The sequence below is a fragment of the Ictalurus furcatus genome, chromosome 7, assembly GCF_023375685.1.
Source record: "Ictalurus furcatus strain D&B chromosome 7, Billie_1.0, whole genome shotgun sequence".
In the NCBI taxonomy this organism is placed as follows: domain Eukaryota; kingdom Metazoa; phylum Chordata; class Actinopteri; order Siluriformes; family Ictaluridae; genus Ictalurus; species Ictalurus furcatus.
This window is the reverse complement of record NC_071261.1, coordinates 7,130,306-7,158,213: the sequence shown is the minus strand read 5'-3', so window position 1 is coordinate 7,158,213 and position 27,908 is coordinate 7,130,306. Positions and strand designations below refer to the sequence as shown.

Below are 27,908 nucleotides of genomic sequence, written 5' to 3'. Positions count from 1 at the left end.
GGTCACGCTTACCTTTAAGTGCTTACTGCAGGGAGCCTACAGCCACAGCGGTCATCGTAGTGCGACGGCAAGCATACTGCAATCCCGGCTGGGCATGGAGCGAGAGAGAAAAAGCAAGGGAGAGCGAGGGTGGGGCAGACAGAGAGGAGAAAAGAACATGATTGGAGAACGGCGGTGTTTTCCCGTCTCGTGTCGCGTCCTACCCCCTACACCTCATCCACGCATTCCCACACTCAACCCCTAGCACTCTGACACACACGCACATGCACGCTGTTCACTCAGACCACCCCCTGCACACACACACACACACACACACACACACACACACACACACGATAGCCTTCCTCCTTCTGACAGACATGTGACTACATGACTCGGCTCGTTCCTTTAAAAAAAATCTTAAAATTCTCTCTGCGCTCCTGCCCGCCCACACACGAAAAACACACACACACACACACACACACACACACACACACACACACGCCACAAGGATCATGATGTCGAGTCTGATCTTTAATGCCCGAGAGGCGCACAAAAGGCAGGACCGCACAAAGTGCCGTGACTCGCACAGAGCGCCGAACTCGATCCTCCCTGCGTTACAGTCGAACTAGTCTAGAAATCCCACCGTCTAAGAAGAAGAGCGAATAAAGTTCACCACAGAACGAACCGTAACGTTAAAAAGGTTTTGAGGACGGTGCAGGTCCGAGATTATCCTATTTCGGCCAGACGTCTGGCAGAACATCGCGTATGATTATACTATGACGATTCGACGTGCTCGGAACGGACGGTACTCGGTGTTCAGCGTATGAAGAAGCGTCCAGCGCTTATCTACACAACTTATCCAGAAGCTGGGGGAAGGACACAGAGCAGCCGTGTCTATAAGACGAGGGCTGGGGTTTGTTTGTTTTTTTTGGTTTTTCATTTAAAGGCAATTTCAGGAAGTGTTCTAATGTTTAGACAGAACAACACGGGACTTAATTCCGTCTCTGTGCGTCTTTCTACACGGTTAAAAACGTTTTTACAAATGATTTACACATGACATTTAGAACAAAAGCAGAACAACTGGCAAAAGATCCAGAAACAGGGTCATTAATAACGATATATAAATAAAAACCATACACACACACACACACACACACACATATACATATAAAATATATATTTAAAATATGTATGTGTGTGTGTGTGTATACAGTATCTCACAAAAGTGAGTACACCCCTCACATTTTTGTAAATATTTGATTATATCTTTTCATGTGACAACACTGAAGAAATGACACTTTGCTACAATGTAAAGTAGTGAGTGTACAGCTTGTGTAACAGTGTAAATTTGCTGTCCCCTCAAAATAACTCAACACACAGCCATTAATGTCTAAACCGCTGCCAACAAAAGTGAGTACACCCCTAAGTAAAAATGTCCAAATTAGGCCTGAGGCGTCAATATTTTGTGCGGCCACCGTTATTTTCCAGCACTGCCTTAACTCCTCTTGGGCATGGAGTTCACCAGAGCTTCACAGGTTGCCAGTGGCGTCCTCTTCCACTCCTCCATGACGACATCACGGAGCTGGTAGATGTTAGAGACCTTGTGCTCCTCCACCTTCCGTTTGAGGATGCCCCACAGATGCTCAATAGGGTTTAGGTCTGGAGACATGCTCGGCCAGTCCATCACCTTCACCCTCAGCTTCTTTAGCAAGGCAGTGGTCGTCTTGGAGGTGTGTTTGGGGTCGTTATCATGCTGGAATACTGCCCTGCGGCCCAGTCTCTGCTTCAGTATGTCACAGTACATGTTGGCATTCATGGTTCCCTCAATGAACTGTAGCTCCCCAGTACCGGCAGCACTCATGCAGCCCCAGACCATGACACTCCCACCACCATGCTTGACTGTAGGCAAGACACACTTGTCTTTGTACTCCTCACCTGGTTGCCGCCGCTCACGCTTGACACCATCTGAACCAAATAAGTTTATCTTGATCTCATCAGACCACAGGACATGGTTCCAGTAATCCATGTCCTTAGTCTGCTTGTCTTCAGCAAACTGTTTGTGGGCTTTCTTGTGCATCATCTTTAGAAGAGGCTTCCTTCTGGGACGACAGCCATGCAGACCAATTCGATGCAGTGTGTGCCGTAAGATCTGAGCACTGACAGGCTGACCCCCCACCCTTCAACCTCTGCAGCAATGCTGGCAGCACTCGTACGTCTGTTTCCCAAACACAACCTCTGGATATGACGCTGAGCACGTGCACTCAACTTCTTTGGTCGACCGTGGCGAGGCCTGTTCTGAGCGGAACCTGTCCTGTTAAACCGCTGTATGGTCTTGGCCACCGTGCTGCAGCTCAGTCTCAGGGTTCTTATAGCATAAGCCATCTTTATGTAGAGCAACAATTCTTTTTTTTCAGATCCTCAGAGAGTTCTTTCCCATGAGGTGCCATGTTGAACTTCCAGTGACCAGTATGAGGGAGTGTGAGAGCGATGACACCAAATTTAACACACCTGCGACCTTGTAACACTAACAAGTCACATGACACCAGGGAGGGAAAATGGCCAATTGGGCCCAATTTGGACATTTTCACTAAGGGGTGTATTCACTTTTGTTGCCAGCGGTTTAGACATTAATGGCTGTGTGTTGAGTTATTTTGAGGGGACGGCAAATTTACACAGTTACACAAGCTGTACACTCACTACTTTACATTGTAGCAAAGTGTCATTTCCTCAGTGTTGTCACATGAAAAGATATAATCAAATATTTACACAAATGTGAGGGGTGCGCTCACTTTTGTGAGATACTGTATACAAAAAAAATATAAATATATATACATAAAGTGTGTGTATATATATATAAAATGCTTATATATAAAGGAGCATCATGTATGTTTCATTATTTGGTGCATCATTCATAAAAAAAAAAAAAAAAAAAAAAAAAAAAAAAAAAAACCCGTATGATTCAGTATTTACACATCACACATCTTTCGAGTTCTTATTTGCAACATCTTTAGCTACAGGATCAAGTTCCGCACGTGGCTCTCAAATATAAACAAACCTGTCTGACAGCTGGGCACAAGTGTTTTCATATGAAATCGATCCAGATTTTGCTGAACCAGAGTAAACATACGAAGGTCATCGTTTTTCCAGCAGCAGAGTCACCTGGGAGAGGCACAAGTGGCGGTGTAGCCGCGGGACGTGTCCGACTGTACCTTCGCGTATCAAACACCGTCGTTACCGAAAGCAGGACTTCATCCGGAAAACCCGCAGAGCCTCCCTGTATCATTTTTATCCGGCATCCTGGGACAGAAGCGTGTCTTTATCATTTGGGCTCGGTGCCAGCTCCACGTGTGCAACGTCACGTGATGACGTATTGAAACGCATCACTACTTACAACTTTTTTTCTTTTCTTTTTTTTTTAAAAAAAATCTCAAAGATTTAAAAATGTAGGCTGTTATTTATTAGGTCTCAACACACACACACACAAAAGTAAATAAATACTAAATAAAAAATTTTAAAAAATTCTAAAACCAAGCAGGTCACAAAAACACATGGCGGTATAAACATCGGAGTGCTCCTTTAACTCTGTGAACGTTTAAAATGCCTGCGGTTTAGTCAACATCGCTACTCGTACTTCGAACAGCGTTACTCTTAAAGCGTACAGGAACCGTTTTGCGGCAACAGCTCTAAAATATTACGTCTCTCCGCTTAGGAGTAACGGTTATTGGAGCCTCAGGGGACCCACTGTCCCGCTCAGTTTGAAGTTCTTCCTCTTGATGCTTTTCAGCCAGCTCACTGATTAGTTGGATCAGGTGCATAAGCACAACGGAAACCTCTGACCTAAGCGGGACGATGGAGCGGAGAACTTGTAATACTCTCACACCACAGTCAGAACCCATGTGCCTAAAGGGTTTGGAGCTAAACCGGAGCGCCACATTCCCTGGTATAAGTTATTGTCCGGTTTTACAAACGTTCCAGAGATTTACCCAGTCGTAAAATTAAATACGTGGCCAATAAGGTTGCGACGTAGGAAAACCATCTAAAGACTCTTGACTACATCATTTATTTAGTCATGATGTGTCACATAAGCGACGCAAATGACCATGACTAAGACGCTATTTTAAGCTGTAAGCACATCTCCAGTCCTAGAAGGGGGTCAGAGTCAAGCACGGTGTGGTGATGTCCCTGTGCAAAGATATCGAATAAACCAGGTGATTATCTAGCGAGTTGGATCTTGTCAAACGTCTTTTAGCAGAGAGATGACTAAATTGTACCTGAATCCAGTTTTTCATTATCAGACAAAAAGGTACCAACTTGTACTTTTCCATGTTGCTGGGAGATACCATCAACAGTACATCTTTTGTACTTTCAGTATGAACACTGATCAGCCATGACATTAAAACCAGCTAGGTCCCATTTGTGCTGCCAAAACAGCTCTGATCCATCGATGCACGGACTCTACAAGACCTCTGAAGGTGTGCTGCGGGATCTGGCAACAAGACGTTAGCAGCGGATCCTTTAAATCCTGTACGTTGTGAAGTCGGGCCTCATTGGATCGGTCTCGTTTGTCCAGGAGATCTCACAGACGCTTGATCGGATTGAGATCTGGGGAACTCGGAGGCCGAGTCAACACCTTGAACTCTTCGTCAGGTTCCTCAAACATTACCCTGCTCAAAGAGGCCACTGCTTTTAGGGTAAACCATTGCCATGAAAGGGTGTACTTGGTCTGTAAAAATGGTTATGCTTCCCAGAGCATCACACTGGCTCCTCCAGCTTGCCTTCTTCCTATTGTGCATCCTGGTTCCATCTCTTCTCCAGGTAAGCGACGCGCACACACACCCAGACCTCCACATGATGTAGAAGAAAACGTGATTCATCAGACCAGGCCACCTTCTTCCATTGCTCCATGGTCCAGTTCTGATGCTCACATGCCCATTGTAGGTGCTTTCATCAATGGACAGAAGTCAGCATGGGCAAGCTGAGATGCACTGGGTGTTCTGGCACCTTGCTATCACAGCCAGCGTTAACTTTTTCAGCAGTTTGTTCTACAGTAGCTCTTCTGTGGGATCGGACCAGACGGGCTCGCCTTCGCTCCCCACGCGCATCAACGAGATTAAGTGTGCCCATGACCCTGTCATGCCATTAGGCAGCGTGGCTACACTAAAACGTGTGTTTTGCCCTGTGATCCCATCCAGAATGTATTCCCATCTCAGGTTAGACTCTGGATCGATCGCAACTCCAGAATAAAGCAGGATAGAGCAGTTAGACAGGTAAAGCATTTACTGAAAAAAAGCAGGTTAAACCAGGATAGAGCGGTTACTGAAGACAGATGGATGGATGGATGGAGTGGGTCCACTGATCTATCTGTAAAAGATGCATACTGCAAGCACAAAAGATGTTCCCGCCTCAGAGACAGGGAAAAGTACAGTTTAGTACCTTTCTTTCTGAGTACTGGGCTCCTGCTATACACCTGAACGATTTAACCAAGGGATGAAACGATTACCGGTTTCACCATAAACTTCCCTGACGATTAGCGTTACCATGTCACATTTAATTAATCAGTAAAACCCAGTAAAACTCGCCGTAAACGCTGTCCACACACACCCAGCACGAGTCAGATGCAGGCACAGCATGCAACGCTGTTGTTTTTTTGAGTGTGAAAACACGGCGGAAAGCAGCGACGGCGCTCGGGATCGCTCGACGAGTGTGTCTAGACTTTCAACCGGTAGCGTACATTCATACCACGAAATACACGGTTTTTCGAACGATTACGGGGACACGAAACAGCGATCCGAGACGGACGTTCAGAAACCCGTACCCGTTCTTCACTATTTTTTAACGATCCATCGCGGCCTACAAAACGATCGTCCGATACAAACCCAGAAGTCTTCCGACTTCATTTTCGCTCCGATCGAGAACTAGAACACAGACGCGACGTTAACGTTAACCTTATGGTGTTTATGCTGCTAATTTTGTTTGCCGTTTGTTGATTTTCAACTCTAAAACCCGTTTAAATGACTTTCACTGTGTCGCAAGATTCCTTTTTTTTTTTTTTTTTTGGTACATTTGCAGCACATCTGAACATTACCATGAACAATACTGGTAAACTGTGATGGTTTTAATCGTGACCAAAACTTTCATACCGTAACACACACACACACAGAGAGAGAGAGAGAGAGAGAGAGAGAGAGAGAGAGAGAGAGAAGATTAGATCTAAACGACATGTACTGTTCTCTGGTCTGGATCTTGAATTTGATTGGCTCGCTGCTGGCCAATTAGAACGCGCAGGACAGTGGAACAGGAAGTGACAAGCAAGTTGAGAGCACACGAAACCCATTATGAAAGAAAGTTACTTTCTTCATACTTATAACACACACCAAATGACCATTGTGCATCCCAATACTTTGTTGTTTTTTTAAATAAATAAATAAATAAATATTTTTTCTTTTTTCTTCCAGTCTACTCGCTATAGCTATTCCTCTTTATAGCTATTCCTCTCCATTCTCCTTGACCACTGTAACTACGGACCTGTTGCACACGTGACCTGTCTAATGACCAATTACAGCTTTTTCCTCATACAAATGGCCATCTGCACAAGACTGACTCAAACTCCTGAGACGGAAAACAAACTCAAGTTGTTGTTAGATTCAGACGAGCTAATGACAAACCTCCTCCTTTTCTCCCAGCCACCAGGATTTATTTATTTACTTATTTATGACGTGGAAAACGAGAATACACAACGTTTCTTCATCTTCCCTGCTGTATTACAACTGCAGGCTAATCAGTGACTGGACTTGAATGTACCGTTGGCTAACGGCACGCGACTCTTCATCTCTCTCTCTCACACACACACACACACACACACACCTCCTAAAGCATCAGCAGTCGGTTATTGCTAAAGCTAGTGCACTCATTTATAGCCCAAAGTCCAACAATAAAATACCACTCTCTCTCTCACACACACACACACACACACACACAACAACAACCTTCGTGACAATAAGGACGAGGTGAAAATAGCCGAAGCCGCAGATACTGACCGTGAGAGCAGCTGTCTGGCACACAGCAGCCTTCTGTGGTGTTTTAACTACAGCCTTTCCCCACGGATGCTTTTTATACACATAAATATATATATATATAAAAAAAAAAGCTCTCAAAAACATTCAACTCAATCTCAGAGGAAATCAAATAAATAATCAAATAAAAAGAGCCGGGTCCACAGAAACAGGAGAAAATGAACGGAGGGAGGGGGAAGTAAACGTGGCCGTGTAGGTCGGGCTTAAACACGTCGTGTCGTGTCGTGTCGTGTCGAGGAAAACGTCTGCTACAGCCCAAACACGTGGAGCTGAATCCGGGAGATTAGGCTGTGGAGATAGATGTGCTGCATCATTACAAACCCGATCCGGTAGCGCGGTCTAAAGACTCGGAATAAATGGTCCAAATACCCTGCGAACCGCTGTATTACATAAATAAATAAATAAATAAATGAATAAATGAATAAAACTCAATCCCCGAAATGACTCGTTCAGCTCTGGTGTGAGCTCTCAGCTGAAGTGAAGAAAGTCTGAATGACTGGAGGAAGCTAGAGCATGCCCACTCCTACCTCATCTGTATCACCAGACAAGAACAAAACACGTCCTTCCCATGTCCTTTAGACCCAGGGAGAAGAAATACAAATAAAAATAAAATAAAAATGATAACAATCATTTCAACAGTTTTAATGTTCAAGCCCCAGGCTGACATTCTAGACTAGCTATTATGACTGGAATAAAGTTTGGTGTGACGTTTGGACGTTCGATATTCGCAGATATGTGGAGATTACTGGAATAAAGTTGGTATTTTGTGTATGAGCCCATGCAGTTATAAAATACACGGCATTTTTTTATATATACATGATTTAATAACCACTGTACAGTTGGTTATATGACAGTAAGTCATTCCCTTGAAATGCTATTGAAGTTAGAAACGTGTTTAACAATGTCGTATGTCACTTTAGAGACGGTCCCTTAATTTCTGCGAATATCGAATGTATATACACACACACACACATATATATATATATATATATATATATATATATATATATATATATATATATATATTTTAAGCAAATGGTGTATATGTTAAGAAATGAATTGATATATGTTGAGAAGTTGTTATGTCCAAGTGAGATCTAATCATGTGTGACCAGGGTATGAGGTCCATCCATCTATCCATCCATCTTCTATACCATCTATCCATCTACTTCTATATATCTTCTATACCACATTATCCTTTTCAGGGTCACGGGGAATCTGGAGCGTATCCCAGGGAGCATCAGGCACAAGGCGAGGTACACCCTGGACAGGGTGCCAGTCCATCGCAGGGCACAATCACATACACACTCACACACCCACCCACTTTAGACATGCCAATCAGCCTACCATGCATGTCTTTGGACTGGGCAGAACATGCAAACTCCACACACACAGAGCCCCGGTGGGAATCGAACCCCCAACCCTAGAGCCGTGAGGCAAAGGTGCTAACCACTAAGCCACCGTGCTCCCTTCATGTGTATGAGGTATAGGAAAGAAATCGGTGTGTTACTCAGAGTAACTAAACTCAAAGAAGGTCAAGCGACTCATTTGGAAAGTTTAGCCTTTTCTTGTAGGCTTGCTCTGTTGGTTTTCAGTGAAAACTCAGAATTTGTACCTGCTTAGAGACATTGAGTCTGTGCTATATGTTTAAGTCTGTATCTTTTTTTTTTTTTTTTTAGCAAGCTGGTGTTTGCGATTCCTTAAGATGGATTGATGAAGTCCATGACGTGTCAATAATCAGTTAAATAAAAACGTTCAAAATCAAATCAAAATCAAATAAATGAGCTGGCTGAACTGGTGCCACAGTTATAGAGAAGATATGCAGAAAGAAAAACATCGTGGCGAGACGTCAGAAAAGGGATTCAAGAAAAAAAAATGGGGAAACCCCGCCTAATGAGATCAGTGTTTTAGTGTTGTGTAAAAGCATGAATGTTCATTGTATTTCTCAGATCATCTGCAGACATCTTGGCTTTTGTGATTTTTTTTCCACCGATAAAAGTCTGATATTTGACATCTAGAACCCCTTGACTGTGTACACTACTAAAGTTTTCTCAAACATTTCTGAGAGATATGATTCAGTCTGGAGAAATATTGAAATTCAGAAAACGCTTTGGGGGGAGAAATTATATGATTCTGTTGTCAGTTAAGATAAATTTTAAAAAACGTATCTTTTATGTTAGCACGTTCGTCTCACACGTCCAGGGTCGGGGGTTCGATTCCCGCCACCGCCCTGTGTGTGTGTGGAGTTTGCATGTTCTCCCTGTTCTGCGGAGGTTTCCTCCGGGTATTCCAGTTTCCTCCCCCAGTCCAAAGACATGCATGGCACGTCCAAAGTGTCCATAGTGTATGAATGGGTGTGTGAGAATGTGTATGCGATTGTGCCCTGTGATGGATTGGCACCCCATCCAAGGTATACCCCACCATGCCCCCTGGGATAGGCTCCAGGCTCCCCACGACCCTGAAGGATAAGCGGTACAGAATATTTGAAATGATTGACGTTAGATCTCTTTCAGAAACCTTTCATGGTTTTTTGAATGCCTCGTGCAGGCTGTTCTGCCAGATTATCTGAATAACCCCCCCCCCCAGAAAAGACGCTCAAGGAACTATTTGTTTTCAGCATGTACAGCACATACTAGTGTACTAAAGAGTACGTGAAGGTAACGTTAGCTACATGCGAGTCTAATTTAACACACTGTCGCACGTTACTAAAACAAGACAGCTCTACTTCCCACCAGAGCAGGCCTGAGGTACCAATAGATAAGACAAAAAGTCTTAAGACTTAAAATACCTGGCCCTGTCACTTTGAAATACCAGTACCAAACTGTACTTTTCCCTTGCCGCAGGTGTCTTTTGTATCTTAAGCATGTATCTTTTAGCTGGGAAGGTGCAGGTGATGTAGCTTTAATTACCTTTGAGAGTAAAGCTTTAAAAGGTGCATCAGTGGTCCAATTATGTACCTTCAATTATTTTATTTTTTAAAAGGTGTAATATATTCATGTTACCAAGTGGAAGATGTATACAAAAAGGTACAAAAGATGTACGCTTAATGGTACCACCCTAGCGACAAGGGAAAAAGTACAATTTGATGCCTTTATTTCTTTCTCTAAAAGTTCCAGTGAATCTTACCTTGCTTTGGAGCTCCTACGTGAATCCAGCTTTTAAATGTATAAGGAAATGTGCTACGTTGTAGCTCCTAGAGGAAAAAAAAAAAAGTCGGGTCCTTGGAGAGAGAGAGTAGGACCAGGATTTAGCAGCTGACCTTCACACACCCCTATCAGACCTTGTGTCATACCCTGCTGGTGTGTGCTCTTAGAAGAGCTAGTGGAGCCTTGATCAGAGGAGACTTTATAAGGAGAAGCATGGCTGTTGTGTGTGTGTGTGTGTGTGTGTGCGCACGTGCGCATGTTTTGCTTGTGTACGTCTGTTAATTGGTCAACATTTAAATTCCCAGGGAAGGAGGAGAAAGGCTGAGAGAGCAACAACAGCAGCAAAGTCGCATTTCAGAAGTATGGCAGTACACAGATTAGTCTTTAATTTCACAATCTGTTATGTCATTGTGGATATGTGTATGCATGGTTACACACTAAGTAATACCCTGACGTGTTTGTGTGTGTGTGTGTGTGTGTGTGTGTGTGTCGGTCACATGATATCCTTGAAAAACTACTTGTTTTTGTCCTTGTTGATCCTTACAATAATTCAGCACAAAAAAAAAAAAAAGCAAAAAGGAGGTCCTGCTTATGTAGCATAAACTGTCTGTTATTTTAACCCCAAAGTCTTTTCCTGCTATTGTGATCCTTTGCATGCTTCAGTTCAGAAAAGAAAAAAAAAAAAAGACATAAAAATATCCATTAAAAAGCATTCCTTAAAATTACGCTACAGGATCATTTATACTGATACACACACACATTCGCAGAAATTCGACATGAACGCTGGGGATGTTTATGTATGAAAAATCTATACATCAATAGCTATCCAAAATTCCGGTTGTAATTGATTTGCTTTAATGCACTGCGAGCAATACAGCAAATGACCTCGAGTATTCGGTGCGATAAAGACACGCATCCGTCGTTTGGTTTTTTTTGTTTGTTTGTTTGTTTTTTTTGTCGTTGTCACATGAGTGTGTCATCTTTCCCATGAGCCTCAAAATCATGCCTCACCTATGCTGAGAATACGAACAGATGAACTGTGGGAACACCCGTGCGTTTTACTCTAATTAATTACTGTTGGTAATAATTATCAAAAATAATACCTAAATAAAGCCAATAATTAACTCGTGTTGAATAAGCATTTTCGCTGAACGGTCACTGCGTCAAAGTAAACAACGGCTCAGTAGTACTGGAGGGTGGGAAAATACAGAGTCACATGTGGGGGAAATGTTCATTGGATTACATTTCTAAAGAGACAAAACGATGGAAAGCTACTTTATTTATTTTTTTGTTATGGCAGGGTGTATGGCAGTTCAGCACACCGCAGTGTTTAAGCTTCTTTTCAGCCACATACTTAATCATATGTGGGAATGGGTTGGGGTTTTTTATTTATTTATTTATTTTTTTGGTCAAGGTACAGCCGAAATGTTATGAGCAGATATTAAGAGCGAATTCATTTGGGCGCAGCGACTCAACAGGACCCCCCATGTTTTTAATATTAATTCTGATATGAAGTCCTGTCAACTTATTATTACAGATCTTTCGAAGCCTACCTTTAAACTACAGCTGAGTGAACTTAGGGATTTATATTCAATGCACTTACAAGTTTACTCCAAAGGATTTCCTGAATAGCTTTTTGGTTTAAAGGCAAACAGGGGAAGGGAAAAAAAAAAAAAAAAAAAAAAAGTTTTCCAGGAGCACTTTTTTTTTCCCCCCCTTTACAAACCGCTCAGAATTCAAGACCACAACATTTTTGTTACCGTTGCAGGCTCCTTAGACTTACAAGTGAGGCGGAATACAATCCTAGCCGAGGGCTTTGCTTTAACACCCAGCGGCTCTCTGGCAGTGCTTGGTATTAACCTCTCAATCTTGCTGTCAGAGAACCTTAGAGCCATGGTTCTCAAAGTGGGGTCCATGATAGAAAAAGACCAGGTGATTTTTTTTTTCTAATCTTTAACTGTTCAGTTTGGGTGAGTCTGTGCCCATGATAGCGTCAGATTCCTGTTCTTGGCTGACAGGAGTGAAACCCAATGTGGTCTTATGCTGTTGTAGCCCATGCACCTCAAGGTTCGATGTTTTGTGCACGCGGAGATGCTTTTCTGCTCACCACGGTTGTAAAGAGTGATTATTTGAGTTGCCATATCGTTCCTGGCAGCTCGTACCAATCTGGCCATTTTCCTCTGACCTCTCGTATCTTGTTCTTATCGAAGTGAACCTTGTCCTTAAATATAAATCCGTGCTGTGATCTGGAAGGGACGCCCGGCTGCAAAACGCTTGACGGCTCCTGCCTTGGAGCTACAAAATTCGTTGCCAAATATTGAGTTCAAAAACTAAATAAGCCCTGACCTGGCGTTAACACACGGACACACGCCTTGAACAGTCCGAATCAGATAACGCGTCGTTCCTTGGCCACTGCGCCACCATTTCAACATGTCTTTAAGATACCAGCGCGAACCAAATTTTCCAGACACTGATATTTCTGTTAACATATAGTGTTGCGCAAGAGATAAGCCACTGATACGTTACCACATACGATTACAAAATACAGTCCCTTCTGAAACTATTGGAACGGCGAGGCCAATTCAATTGTTTTCGCTGTAGACAGAAGACATTCGGCTTTGAGATCAAAAGATGAACACGAGACGATAGTTTAGAATTTTCAGCTTTTATTTCCTGGTATTTATAAGTAGACTGACGGGAGAAACCCCCCCCCCCCCCCCCCGAAACAAACAACAACCGAAAGAGGCCGAAAGTTAAAGCATCACAAAAAGAAGAAATCAACAATTAGTTGAGGTCAGTGAGTCGCAGGCTTAATGCAAATATTAAGCGTTCGTTACTTTAATTTACGTAAAGACTTCTCTGTTCCTATACTTCTGCTCGCCTAAAAATGGAGTGGTCTGAAACAAAAGGTTCTATGTTGTTTAATTAAGCCCGTTGGAGTTCCGTTTTAGTTTCGGGGTGAATACTTATGGACAGCACATACAGCTATTATCTTTATCGTCATGGTGCAAGAGTTCAATAAATGGAAATCAGCTTGGGCTTAAATGTTAGAGAGCGTCGGGGCCATTAGTCGCGTGCATGCGGACGTGCCCGGGAAAAGGAATTTAAATATTAGCGTACGCCTGGTACAACTAAGCTCAAGAAAAACTGGCACTACGTATCATTTCTAATTGATGCACTTCTGTACACAGCGTCCCTAAAAATCAATATGGCTAGTACGTGGACCTCGTCAGACGCGCTATTACCATCCTTCAAGACTCCTTGAAAATGATTTCATCTAGGATCTAGGAATTTCACCAGAACACGGCTAAAATGTTACAAGCAGTCAGGGTGCAAACTCCAGTCCTCCGTCTTCACATGTTGAAAATTAAACAAAAAGGTCTAACGAGGTACAAAGCGATTCCCGCTGACGTTTCTGTAAGGACTTGCACGAGAGTAGAAAAGGGCTGGGAGTGTGTGCATTCTTGGAGATCTACAAAGTCAGGGCTTTGTGGAACGAAGAGCGTGAGATCGCCGAACTATTACAAAACCACAGCAGAGGAGAGAATTAACGAAGGTTTCGGCATGGCTCCTATGAATCTTCATTTCCTTGCTTCCACGCAGCAGTTTAGCTAGTAATTACACCCATCTTGAATGTCTGCTCGAGAAAGGAACATAGTCATGGAAGTTATTTCGGCGTTCGAGCCAAACAACAGCCTAAAGTCAACGGACTCGAATAGAGGGAATTGAAACAATTCAATTCAAAAGTCACTCGGGTAAACAAAAGAGCCCGTTATTATTGTTCTGCAGACGTTAACACGATACGCTGAGAAAGGTGAGACGCAGGACTTCGTTTGGCGCTTGATGTGCGCAGTGTGGTCTTGTGTCCTTGTGAGGTAAAGAGGGTGATGGGAACCTGTGCTGCAGATCAACAGGGCTCAAGCCCTGATTAAGGATCTCATAAAGAGAGGCTTATAGCGTGTATCTGGATGCAAACGCGTCACAGCACGTCTCTCAGGCGAATGAGGAAGGATCAAGTGCCCACATCACAGAATTAAATTGACCTATTGTACACTGTCTATAGGCTTCAAATACGAGATCCTGTACATGGGACCAAAAAAAAGAAGTGGTTCACAGGGATCTGAAAAAAAAAAACACATCGTTAGAAAGACCGCATTCATTCCGGCTCGACGTTACGAATATATTGGCCTTCTCGCAGGAGTTCTCAAAATGTTTTGCATGCAGGGACCTCTTTATCCGGACACAGACCCACTCGAGATTTATTTCAAATCTAGAACACAACTATACGTTTATTCGGCTCATTTACACGTGTCGAGAATCAGATTTTGGCTATTTCCGCCAGCAGAACATGTTCTGTTCAACTTATTATTATTTATCGTTAACATAAATGTTAAGAAATTATTTATTTGGATTGGAGGTTTGATTTAAATCCATTCAATTTAAGTGACCAATTGAACAGGCTAATAACTATTAAAAAAAAAAAAAAAAGTATAATAACGTCATAATTGTTATTTTGCATACACGCAAGCGTACACACCGTGTATTTTAAAACCTCCGACTCCTTGGCTATGCTTCACCGACCCCTGGATGACTCATCACCCCACAGTGAGAACCAGTGAACTAGAAAATGGTCTCCGCACTTCTCTTTCCTAACACTTAACATGTTCTATTCGGATTCTTGTTCTTTGAGAAACGCCCGAGTATTGAAAATGTGTTGCACGGCAATTAGTGAAAGGTCACGACCTCTCCAAATGGTGCCGGCAATGACGTAGGACGGAGCTAACAGTTAACCCGAGACTATCGATTTTTAACTCTTCATGTGGAGGCAGAGCCCAATGTTCCATGATGATTTATTTAAACACCTTTTTCCTTGATACTTAAAGAGAAATGAATTGTATTTACACGATTTGTGCTCTCCAGTCTTTCGGTGCTGAAGCACGACATGAAGGAAAAATCCACTCTGACTCGCATATGAATCTTTATAAGTAACTAATGATCTCCCGTGGCGTTCGTAGACACGTTCGTCTGTTTTCATTCAAGTCTACATTACTCGCAACGGCTGTTTGACTCTCATCCTAAAGACTGATGCAGCAGCGCTTTAGTCCTTTTAGTCTGTCTAGCCGGCTCACCTCTTCATCCGTACACTCAGCTCAGACAGATCAGCGTCCAAAGCTGCAAATTTCATAGAAATACCTCCGTGCTCGTCGGGAGCAGTGGTGGCTCGGCGCTTAAAGCTCTGATCAGAAGGTCAAACCCCAGCACTGCCAAGCTGCCACTGTTGGGCCCTTGAGCAAGGCCCTTACCCCTCTCTGCTCCAGGGGGCGCTGTATCACGGCTGACCCTGCGCTCTGACCTCAACTTCCTAACATGAAAAGAATTTCACCGTGCTCTACTGTATACGTGATAAATAAAGACTCATTAGCATTATCTCGTACATCGCCAAGTAGCCGAATCTCTGCTGTAACTTGGTACGACCGTGTTGTATAGCCGCTTGTGTCTGAAATCTCAACTAATCCTGCATTGGAATTCTGATTAATATGACTCGAACATCCTCAAGAATCTCTTGCACGTTCATTTTTAGGAGCTAAACAGCAAAATCTGAAATGGTTTCTCCCTTTAAACGCCATTCTAACCACCTGTGATGTCAGACCGGCTCACAGGAATAACAAATATACAGCAACGGCCACAAAAAAAAAAAAAAAAATAGGCAGAATCACTACACGCATCAAACATTTCAATAGAAAAATATTTCACGCGTGTTTCAGGGTGGAGATTTCCTCTAAACGGTTTATTTAGATTTCCTTCACGCGTCAATAATAACGACTGGATATCCGGAAGGAATTCTGCGGCCGTCGAGAACGTCTCCGCGAGTTGAATTCTTTTTAAATGAACTCCGTTACTCCAACTCTGTGACAGTTAATCAGGTCACAGGAAGCCCATCAGCCGGACGTGGGTTTGAGCTTAAATGTTTTATAAGACGTGTGACGAGCGCAACTAAACTGCGGTTAAAGAGTAAAAGGAGAAACCAATAGTTAACTGTTGCATAACAGCCACAAAGTCGGAACAGATTTTAACGTCCGTAACGTCGGTCGATTTCCAATTACAAGGCAGTTCTTCAGTCTGTACAGCATACTCGCTAAAATACTGCACAGGATTCGATATTTTAACGGAAACACAAAAACATACACGTCGTATCGTACGCCGCTTCATCACGTCGAACTCGGGGAAAATCAAATCGAGAGAGGCGTTAGTAGTGTGATGCGTTTTCCAGATGTGACCCGTTATCACATTCTCTCCATCAGCACTTCCTGAGTCACCGTCTTTCCCGTTTCGGATTTTCCAGAGGAACTGTAAACAAACACGGACGCACGTCTTTTCGTTCTTAAATTAACACCGCAGGGCTGAGACTAAAAAATCACGAATAAGAATCCAGTGGAGGATGACGAAGGATCACGCACACGGTAAGTGCTTCGTCCATTTAAGGAGGTCATACTTCCAGAGGAGGAGTGTTCGGTGTGGAGTCACTGCTCGGCTGATGGCTTCTCGTTCGTACTCGGTTTTTCATCTCTCCTCCTGCTCAGCTCCTTCAGTCCCTCCGTAAACTGCTCAACGGCCTCGGCGTCTCCGGCCGCCTGCGCCAGGGCCAGGGCCTCCTTGTATAGCTTAACAGACTCCTCAAACTCACCTGAGAGGACAAAACACTTCTTACCAAAAAGGATTTATCGATTAACTAAGCCAATCTATTTACAAAAAATAGAAAAAAAAAAACATGGTCAAAAACACCAAACCGTATCCTAATCAGGAAACACGTCATGTTTATTGCTTCTCTGGAGTTATTCAGCACTATAACGGTCGTTTCGAACATTATAAATAAAGTTTCGGGAGTCAAATTCAGTTGAACATCAACATCTTAATATATTAACCAATAATGTCCACAACTAAATCTGAGACATTGTATTATTATTATTATTAGTAGTAGTGGTATTATTAGAATAAAGGCTGTAGGACTCAAATCCAATCTCAAGATGTTTTCTGTATGGACTCGGCCGTATCTCAGACTTACTAGCATTTGGACTTGGGCATTAGTCTCACTAAATATGGTCTTGGACTTTACCAAGGGTACGTAAAAATAATGTTCGCGATGTCTTTTCTTTTCACGTGCACAAATTTTGACAAGTAATTCCTCCTTTTAGAAAACACAGCGTAACGATTGGTGCACTGCACGAATGAAGCCAACTAGTTGGAATTAAAAGCTTGGTCTTGAAGATGCTTGGCCTCGACTCAGTCCGGACTTAGTCTTGGCTAATCCTGGTCTTGGTTTCGGTCTTGGAATTGACAATAGCGGTCTTGACTATTTTATTTACTAATTATTATTACTGTTGTTGAGCAGCAATAGTAGTAGTAGTAGTAATAATAAGCAAAATTGTGAATGTGAATCTATACACAGAAGGAGAAACTGGTCTCTTACCTTTGTGCATTAAAATGCCTGCCATGTTTCCCAGCAGCACGTGTTGGTCGGGGTGACCGGCCGTCTGTCCCAGTTCTACAGCCTTCTTTACGTGAGCAAGTGCCTCATCGTGCTTCCCCTGGAGGTCCAACACTGTGGCCAAGTCACTCATCAAGACCAGCGTCTGGGACAAACACGCAGTTAGGAGGCTTAATATTCACCATAAAGCAGAGCGAATACTCTGGTAGCTTCCGTGTGTATCAAGGTCGATAGAAAGAAAACCGAACCCGAGCTTACCGGATACGCACAAATGTACGCACGCGCTGTATAAAAACACAAAACGGGCTATTTTCAATGCCGCTGCTGTCACGGTACAACAAACTGTCTTTTGCTGATAAAGTTCATCTAATAATGGTGTTTACTCCACTGACTAACCCTCAGTCAGGACGACATCCACAGATCTCTCATCCATAAGCCCGAAACAGTTTCACTTGCGTTACCTCACCCACGTTTAATCGATTCCAACTATCCCGTCTAGAATTATTCAGGTCAGAGTACTTCAGAGGGCCCGATTTATCACGCTGGATAGGAACAGATTCACATGTAAATCGTTCATGTGAGCGTTTACCCGAGAAATAATTGCCGTTTATGAGAATTCTGTCGATTCGGAAAAAGCCCAAGTGTATAAGTGTGTAAATTTAGAAGACTAACTAAACATATTTATTTCAAATGAACACACAAATTACGGTTGTTGTTGTTTTTTTTGTTTTTTTTAAGAACCATGGTTTCATATAGGCCTAAGTATCAGAAAAGAAATATTACACACATACCAGATAAAAGCAAGTCGAAATAAACAGACACAAGGCTAGTTGTTCAGTTAAGATGAGAGGTCGCTGTATAAAAGGAACCGATGTTACCGGAAGAGTTAGTACATGATGCACTTAGGAGGCAACGGATATTTAGAGACCGGTATGAATGGTGCTTTCATTCACAACATTAAAGTCCATAAATAACGTCATGTGTAATAAAGTGGAATGACACGGGAAATAAGTATTGTAGTAGTGAAGAAAGAGCAGTTCTCCAAGGCAAGGTAAGGGACCGGCTGAAATCCGTAAGTAATTACACCCCCTATCTGTGCAGATTAATATCAGCTGGGTTAGTAAATTGATGGTCTATAAAAAGGCTTTTCGTCACCAAGGTGTCACACAAGAAACATCTCATGATGGGTAAAAGCAAAGAGCTCTCCCAAGACCTTCACAAAAACATATCGATGGAATCGGATACAGACGTGTTTCAAAACTTCGGAATCTTCCAGTAAGCACCATTGGGGCCATTATCCGCAAGTGGAAGCAACATCACTCAGTCATCAACCGGCCACGCACAGGAGCTCCTCGCAAGATTTCTGACCAGGGAGTCAGAAGAACAGTCAGAAGAGTAGACCAAGAGCCAAGGACCACTCGGAAAGTGCTCCAGAAACACTTGGAGGCAGCAGGTCCAATACTTATTTCCCCGCAATGTGTTTGTGTAATTTTATATATATATATATATATATATATATATATATATATATATATATATATATATATATATATATATATATACCCACACAAATAAAATTCTTGTAGACCTGAGTCAAAAGTACTTCGGCTTCTACGTCTTTAGTAGCCATTTTGCACTTTCCACTCTGTGAACCTGGCCTTTTATGGAGTTCTGTGGGCGTCACCGAATGCGAATCAGCCGTGCCATGCGCGCACCCAGTGATCTACGGGTGACCGCCATTTATCAACATACACACGCAAATATGAAGAAAATCCCTGTGTACTAAACTGTTGTAAATCCGGCATAATTTGTAGGTTTCATTCACACACCGCTTTACTCGAACACTGATGAACGAGGCCCATTGCTGCCATGAATCACGGCAGTGACGATTTAGTTTACTATTTAGGAGGGGAAAAAAAGATGACTTGCATACAAACTTACATGCTTGTTGCTTTATTCATTTTTTACTTATGGTGCATTCATGTTGAGGTTCATATTTTGTTCATGTTAACTAAATGTGTTGAGCACTAATGTCAGTTAAGATAACCTTAATGCAAAGCACTACCATATTTATTTAAGAGGTATATACACAGTATATGACCTCGCTAAAGCTGTGCTACGGCTGTTTTTCCCACACAGCTTTAGTTAAGTTCAGGTAGGGGGTTGATTTAATACTGTAAATGCCCTGTCAGGCTTCTACTCCAAGTAGGTCTTAATCGTATTTGCAGTGTTTGTTGGCCATTATCATAATGAAAGCAAGGTTTTACCACTTAGCCTCTGCCTAACCAGCCTGTTCTTTTAGCACTAGGCCAAACAACTGTGCCAGATGTTGACCAAATCTTTAACATGGTTTCTTTATTTCCTTCCAAAACCTTCCCAGTTTCTTCACATTCCTTTGTGAAAGTTGGACATTATGGCTTGAAAGTCGGGCGTGGTGGCATATTTCGGAGACGACCGAATGAACAAAATCAATCCTTGTACCAGGAGCGTCGTTTAATGATGCTTTCATCAAACAACATGTTTTGCACAGACCTGTGTGCTTTCCTTAATTTATAAGGAAATTATTCACACCTACGGACAATTTGGAGTCGGCGGACCATCTACCGGAGGGAGGAAACCGGAGAACCCGAAGGAAAGCCACACGGACACAGGAAGAACGTGTGAAATTCCACAAGGACCAAGCCTGTGGTAAAAGCCAAAATGGTAAGTGAGGTAACTAGAGGATACAGGAAACATCCAGACAGATGAACTTGCATGTTTGTCATTGTATTCTATTAAAGTTGGTCGTAATTGAGCCTGGTAGGTAATGTCCCATCATGCTTGCTGTGCTCGTTGTAGCCTTGTTTTCTTATATCTTTTTCCAAAATTCAGAAAGCCAGATACTTTCATTCGAGTGTAGACTGTCCTCAGTGGAAAGTACCGGTCCATGTGATGGGCAGGGGTTTAGGATGCTGTAAACCACGAGATAATTGTACCTGAGGATGGGCTTCTCCTTGCTCCTCCTGGCAGATCTGCAGAGCGTGGCGGTAATCCCTGCACGCTCCCGTCAGGCGTCGAGAGGACGCCAGGTACCGAGCCCGGGCATCCAGACTGAGGCCGAGCAGCAGCCGCGTGTCCTTCCTTTCCTCTTCTGCTGGGACAAGAGAGAAATGCTGTGTGAGGGAACTTTCAGACGTTCATTACAGCTAGCAAGCCATCACATAACCAAGCAAGGCTACTGAAAAACACAGCGATGAGTATACTGGTGCGAAAAAGCATCCACTTTACAAGGATCCAACAATGATGGACTGCTTCCGTTTATTTTCTGCTGTCTGAATTTTGCCTCCTTAGTTTTGCACTGAAGTTACTAGACTGCTGTAAATAAACAATGAAGGGAAGCTCTTAACTGCCAGTTTAGCAGTGCCTCTTACTGGAGTTATAATTCTACTCACCATGGCTGCTGTTACACTAACTCTTACGCCGTATCAGCGTCAACGCACGTACGCAAGTATAGCGGAGACTTGGCACACGGCTTTGAGTGAACGGATGATGTATCCGACACGCAGTTTGCACGATGATAAACTGGGAGCGATACACTTCCATCATTTGCGAGATACAGTGCGGTGCTGTGAGAAAGTATTTCTTCTGTTTTTGTGTATCTCTCATACGAAATATTATTTGATCTTCAAATGAAATGCAGCATAAAACAAAGGCAACCTGAATAAACATACAATAGATATTTATTCTTAATCGAAGCCAAAAAAAGAAGAAAAAAAAAAAGTTATCCAACACCTATCGCCAACGAGAAATTAATTAAACTAATTGCCCCCTTAAACGTGAAATCTGTTTGTGCCACCTTTAGCAGCAATAACTGCAAGCAAACACTTCTGATATCTGGAGATCGGTCTTTCACGTACTTCTAGGACTAGGGTTTACTCCTCTGCTTTGGATCGTTGTCCTGCTGCGTAATCCAGTTGCGCTTGAGTTTCAACTTACGGACTGAAGACCGGACATTCTCCTTTAGGATTTTCTGGTAGAGAGCAGAATTCATGTTTCTCTCAATTACTGCAAGTTGTCCAGACCCTGAAGCAGTAAAGCATCCCCACACCATCACACTGCCTCCACCATGCTTCACTGTAGGAATGATTTCTTTTTGTGGAATTCAGTGTTTGGTTTACGGCAGATGTAACGGGACTCCTGTCTTCCACACAGTTCCACTTTCAGCTCATCAGTCCACAGAACATTCTCCCAAAAGTTTTAAGGATCATCAAGGTGTGTTTTGGTAAAATTCAGACGAGCCTTAATGTTCTTCTGGGTTAGCAGTGGTTTTCTCCTCACCACTCTTCCATGGATGCCATTTTTGCCCAGAGTCTTTCTGATAGTGGAGACATGAACAGTGACCTTTATTGATGCAAGAGAGGCCTGTAGGTCCTTTTTAGTGACTTCCTGGATGAGTCGTTGCTGTGCTCTTGGAGGAATTTTGGAAGGTCGGCCACTTCTGGGAAGGTTTACTAATGTGCAGAGTTTTTCCATTTAAAGATAATGACTCTCGTTGTGGTTCTTTGGAGTCTCGAGCCTTTGAAATAGCTTTGTAACCCTTCCCAGACTGATGCATTACAATCACCTTCATCATCATTATTTCTGGAATTTCTTTCTACTCTGGTATAGTGTGTTACTGGGTAAGACCTTTTAACTTCATGCTGTTGAAAAAGTTCTATTGAAGTGTTGATGTGATTGAACCGGGTTTGCAGTAATCAGGACTGGTTGTGTCTCGTCCAGCTGAACCCCATTATCGATGCAGTTTCATAGATTTGGGGAATTAGTAACTACGGGGGCAAATACATTTTCACACAGGCCTAGCTGGTACTGGAGAACTTTTTTGCTTCGATAAATAACGTTATCATTTAAAACTTGTATTTTATGTTACCTCAGGTTACCTTTGTTTCATCTTAGATTTTGTTTTCATTTCTGAAACAATTTCGTATGAGATCTCCACAAAAACAGAAGAAATGCCTTTTCACAGCACTGTACATTAGCCGAAGAGATCCAGCGCAAGGCTGAAGAAGCACATTGCACACGCCAACCAGAACGTGGTCGATCAACTATGTTTGGAAAAGGTTACGTTTCATTTTCCGTCAATCGCTTTCAAAACTCAAGCCACCCACATGGAAATACACACACTCTAGAGTGAGAAGGAGGCATGAAGGAAGTGGGTCATCCCAGACTGAAAACACCCATTTCTGAACATCTGTTAAAACCAACATATCATCATCAACTGGTTTTGTGTCAAACAACCACATCAGACATCATTAGTAAACGCTGTGAATCATGCACAATCTTAGACAGCACGAAATTTCTCACCATTCAGTAGCACTGATGAAGCCCCTCAGAGTCGTTTATATAAAGTTATACAGTCGCCTGGGTGCTTCTGCTGCTAGATGAGGAAAATCTTCATAGCCGACTCTTTCTGTACCATAAGGTAACAGAGCTGTGTGATATGGCGATACGTATCGAAAGATTATACAAAAAGGTCTGTTATATATATATCTTCCTCTATTGCCAACGGCACCACTTTTCGGCAGCCGATTCACATCATTAAGGTCGGAGCAACGAGCTACTAGCGGTGTGCCGTAACGAAAACAAACACGAGCACGGCGGAGCGTGACGCATCTAAAAGACGAGGAACTTGTACCTAAAAGGGATGTACCTCTGTCATTTGGGATATATATACACACACACACACACACACACGCACGCACGCACAGTTTCAAGTTATTAAATTATCCATATCGTGGATATGAGAGAAAATCTTTTATCATGACATAGGATTTTGCCCTCATCACCCAGCCCTATAAGGAAGCATGTGATACCCGATATAGCATCTGGTGGAAGATCCTTCTGCTTCTCGATCTTGGCCTCCAGTGACTCAGTGCAGAAGTGGAAGCCGTGCTCTGCCAGCTCATTCCTATTAAAAAAAAAACACAACACCAGTGATGTGAACTGTTAAACACCAGAAAACATTTCATGTAAATAAAATCTGCTTCGACTCCATTACTTGTTGATAAAGAAATAAAGCTGTTACAGGAAAATAATCCATGGCTGGGTGGTGTGATGTGTGATGTGTTACCACTCCAAAGTTGACCCATTTATTATCCCATAACAGCATGTCCTGTATTCTATTCCACTTATACTACAGCAGTCGTCAAACGATCACAAAATCCAAGGGCAGTGGTGGTTCAACTGTTAAGGCTCTGGGTTATTGATCAGAAGGTCGGGGGTTCAAACCCCAGCACTGTGCCAAGCTGGCACCGTTGGGCCCTTGAGCAAGGCGCTTAACCCTCACTGCTCCAGGGGGCGCTGTATCACGGCTGACCCTGCACTCTGACCCTAACCTCCTAACATGCTGGGGTATGTGAAGAAAAAAAAAAAAAAAAGACTTTCACTGTGCTCTAATGTATATGTGACACATAACGGCGCCTTCTTCTAAGGTCACCTCTTGGATTTGGAGAAAAAAAAAAAAATATATATATATATATATATATATATATATATATTTCGCCACCATATTTAATCCCTTTTCGCAGATAAACAGACAAATTATTTCAGCAATCACAAAATTATCCAAGCTCTAAAACCATACTTGACGTTATGGGTCATATCACTTCATGAACACGGTCTATATCCCGACTTGACTGGAAACTCAGTAGAAAGAACAAGTACAACTCAACTCAACCTTGACCATGTTTGGATCAATGCCAGATTGTAAAAATCAGTGGTAGGAAGGATAATTAGCATACAACCCCTACATTTAACCACTCATTTTTAAAGATATTACGCCTACAAGAATTTCCTGTGCACAGACTGACATACAGATGGCAAAATTTTATTTATTTATTTATTTATTAAATCATAGACAGCCAGAAAACAGGTCCTGAGATCTTGAGCATGAACGTGTACATAAGCTACTGAAGTGGCGGGGAATAAATAAATAAATACATTTCAGACATTTGACCTTGCCGTGACGTTAAACCCGTTTGGATCAACTCCAAAATCTAAATCTGCTGGTTGCAATGATTATTCCAGACAAGTCCGACACCCATCCAACCAGACGTTCTCGAGATGTCATGCGGCCGGACAGACAGACGACGATCAAATGACGGAGGTACAGAAATTTAAAAGAAAGCGCATGATCTCACCCCCAGCTTAAAGTATCATTATAAATACAGTCAGTATAAACCCCTACTTTATTTTCACAGATTCCCCTCCATCACGATTAGAACGTTTTGTACAGTAAATAAATTCGTGATCCTTTAATGTGATCATATCACCAAGTGTTGCTGTCCAGATGCAAGAGGTGACGCGCAAGTATTTTCTTCCAGGCGTCATCCTGAAAAACTAATCCGTTCGAATAAAACTCTAGGAGTTAAAGCAATCCACTGTTTTGTGTGGGGGGGTTTTTTTTTTCCTGTAGCACAAAACACTAAACAGTTTAAAAATCCCTTCGTTATATGCATTAAATGGAGTAGACGAGCTGGCCTTTAACAACAAGGAAGCAGACTGTACGCTACATCATGGGATAAAAGAAAAATACTCACTTGTTTTGAGTGGCATAGATGCTGGCCAACTTCAGGGACATTTCAATGACTGCGTTGTCATCCTGGTTAAAAATAAGTCGTAGAGAGAGAACGCAAAACCTTCGTAAACATCCTGTAGCGTTTAACAGGCACATGAAACAGATTTTTAACTAAACAGAAACTAGTACGCTTGCAGTGTCTCACCTGGGCTGTTCCTCCAGACAGCATGAAACTCATTGCGGCTTTGAACAGTTTCTCAGCCTACAGAGGACAAACAAGACCACAGGGGTCACATACTTTCCGCCCGGAGGTCAAAAGGTCAAGCGCATACTTAGGGGCGTAGAGAAGGGAAAAGTCCCCCTTGCTCTTACTCACATTGTCCAGCTCACCTTGAACAAAAGCCAAGTTGGCCATCTGTACAGAAAGAAGCTAATATTACTACCGGCACATTCTGATAGACGAAGGACGTAATGTGAGATTGAACCAAGTCGAGCAGGAGGTCTACCAGGCTGTAGGTGTAGATGATGGCGTCGTCGTTGTGACTCTGATGAGCGAGTCGAATCGCTTTATGCAAGAAGCCGTTCGCTGCATCCAGCTCCCCGAGCATCATGCTGTACTGTGAAAAGCAGAAATGTCCTCCATTTTTAAATACAACTTATATATATATATACATACATACATATACATACATATACACACACAAAACTAGGGAGAAAGCGTGCATATGACAAACAAGATGGGGTGTGTCCAAGTCAAAAACCAGCCCGAATCTTTTGCCGCGTTTTGCTTTAAAATGTCACTCTATCGTTTTCATCTTGCACCAACGTGGTAGTTTACCTTCGCTTTCTTTAACAGGAGAATAATCTCATCCTCCATCTTCTGCGCCTCCGTTCTTTCATCTTTACTGCCGAACAGCGAGAACGCTGTGGACAGAGTAAAGAGTAAGACATGTGGATCCGTTTTAACTCTAAAGAACTAAAACACGAGAAACGTCACAGTAATACACACAGCGCTCATGAACGACAGAACAGCAGGTGCTTTATATATATATATATAAAAAATTTAAAAAATGTGAGAGTTAAGGGGCTGGGAGAAAAGACTAGCATCATAAACCAACAGTCAAACTGAAATGTTTTGTATGCATTTCTTTATATAGCTTAAATGTGCATTCCGTTTACATAATTATAACGACCTTTGAATCTCCCTTGGAACAGTGCTGGTGTTGTAAATGACACCAATCTGCAGATGATTAAAAACGATGGCGTAGGATAGGTTTTCATTCAGTTATATAGTGTATATGACATTTTTAAAAAATTTTTGAACTTGAATATTAGTGTGGTTTAGGGCGTAGCCAATGGGAGACTTCAAACTTTCAGACTGTGGGTATTTTTTAATCAACAGCTCAAAACTTCAAATCTGTCTTCAGACAGACAGGAAGTACAAAAGATTAGACTTCATCCAATCTACAGACTGCACACTGAACCCACATGTGGCAGGAAGACACAGGAAGTACCATATAGTAAGGCTCTGTTTATTATACCTGCTTATGGACATGCTGCACTTACCCACTGCACTCCACACTGTAAACAGGAAGCCGGTGTGCTCACTCCCACCTTCCTCATTAACATATGGCGCATTTATATGCAAATTAAATGACCTTCGTCTCCTAAATTCACGCAGAGGCGATATAACCGATAACTGCTCGTGTAGCTTATGCGTTTTACAATCAAATAAACCTGGTACGCAGACAGTCCTCGGTCCCTGGCTTAACATCCGTCTCATACAAAGTCCTTGTGCTACGAAAAGACGACAGCTGGAGGGGAGCGCCATGTTTCCTCTTTGAATACGTCATGACGTGCGTTGTCACGTGACACGGAAGACACGGAACGCTTAATGATATTCAAAGAAAGCGCTTTCTGATTGGCCTGTGAAATATTCCGGTTCTGACGTTTCGTGTTGTGCACACCGTCATATTGGGTGCTTGTCAATACTCAAATTGATCTTTCCTTTTTTTTTTTTTTTTTTTTATTGTCCTATAGCTAAACAACTCTGGTCTGAATTAGGTTCTCATATATTTGACTCTGCCAATTTGGACACATTCTTCTAGTTTAAAATACTTTTTTTTTTTACTATAACGATACTAATAATAAACCTCTGGAGTGTGTGGTTAATGTTTTCATACATAAACAACAATTTCAAAATGGTATTCCATCCTTCCCCCAATTTAAAATGGAATTAAACTTTTTAAATCTCTTCATTTTCTAACGAATTTTTTTATAAAAAAAATATTTTATTATTATAAAAGATTCCGTAAAGCACACCGATGATGGTTTTGAAACGTGACTAATTTTGTTTTAAAGGTCTCATACGATAGATTTACATGCATCCGAGGTAAAAAAAAAAAAAAAAAAAAAAAACAACACTTTAAAGTGCTCATAATTTAAACTGCAGTATTACCTTTTTTTCTCCCAGTGTCACAAACGACTCGTTCGATGATCCGTACTAAATGATTCGTTCTAAACTCCTCCTTTCAGAGAGCATACTCTGCTCTGATTGGTCAGACGTCCCAGTCTGTTGTGATTGGTCTACCGCTGTCAGCGAGCAGCTGTTGAAGACCAGAGGCGGGGCTTTTTGTTACAAACCTACGTAGGTTAGTACAGGAAGTAAA

General features: G+C 42.3%; 2 protein-coding genes across 6 annotated transcripts in view; both read right to left on the bottom strand.

Moving 5' to 3' along the window:
• Positions 1-7,601, bottom strand: part of slc4a2a (solute carrier family 4 member 2a) — a 30,971-nt gene extending 23,370 nt beyond the window's left edge. For 2 of the 5 annotated variants that reach the window (XM_053628067.1, XM_053628072.1), the window contains exon 1: positions 13-805. The gene's annotated coding sequence lies outside the window, so the exon portion shown is untranslated. The other 3 variants (XM_053628070.1, XM_053628069.1, XM_053628071.1) reach the window with 3 other exon arrangements.
• ttc19 (tetratricopeptide repeat domain 19) lies at positions 75-27,041 on the bottom strand. The gene is made up of 11 exons (XM_053628109.1): positions 26,806-27,041; positions 26,078-26,163; positions 25,746-25,856; positions 25,616-25,654; positions 25,445-25,501; positions 25,262-25,323; positions 23,537-23,631; positions 20,663-20,817; positions 17,670-17,832; positions 10,182-16,886; positions 75-88 (listed from the first exon to the last, which is right to left on the bottom strand). The coding sequence occupies exons 1-10, from the start codon at positions 27,020-27,022 to the stop codon at positions 16,723-16,725; spliced, it is 1,149 nt and encodes a 382-aa protein (XP_053484084.1). The 5' UTR covers positions 27,023-27,041; the 3' UTR covers positions 75-88; positions 10,182-16,722.
• Between the last annotated feature and the right edge of the window lie 867 nt (positions 27,042-27,908).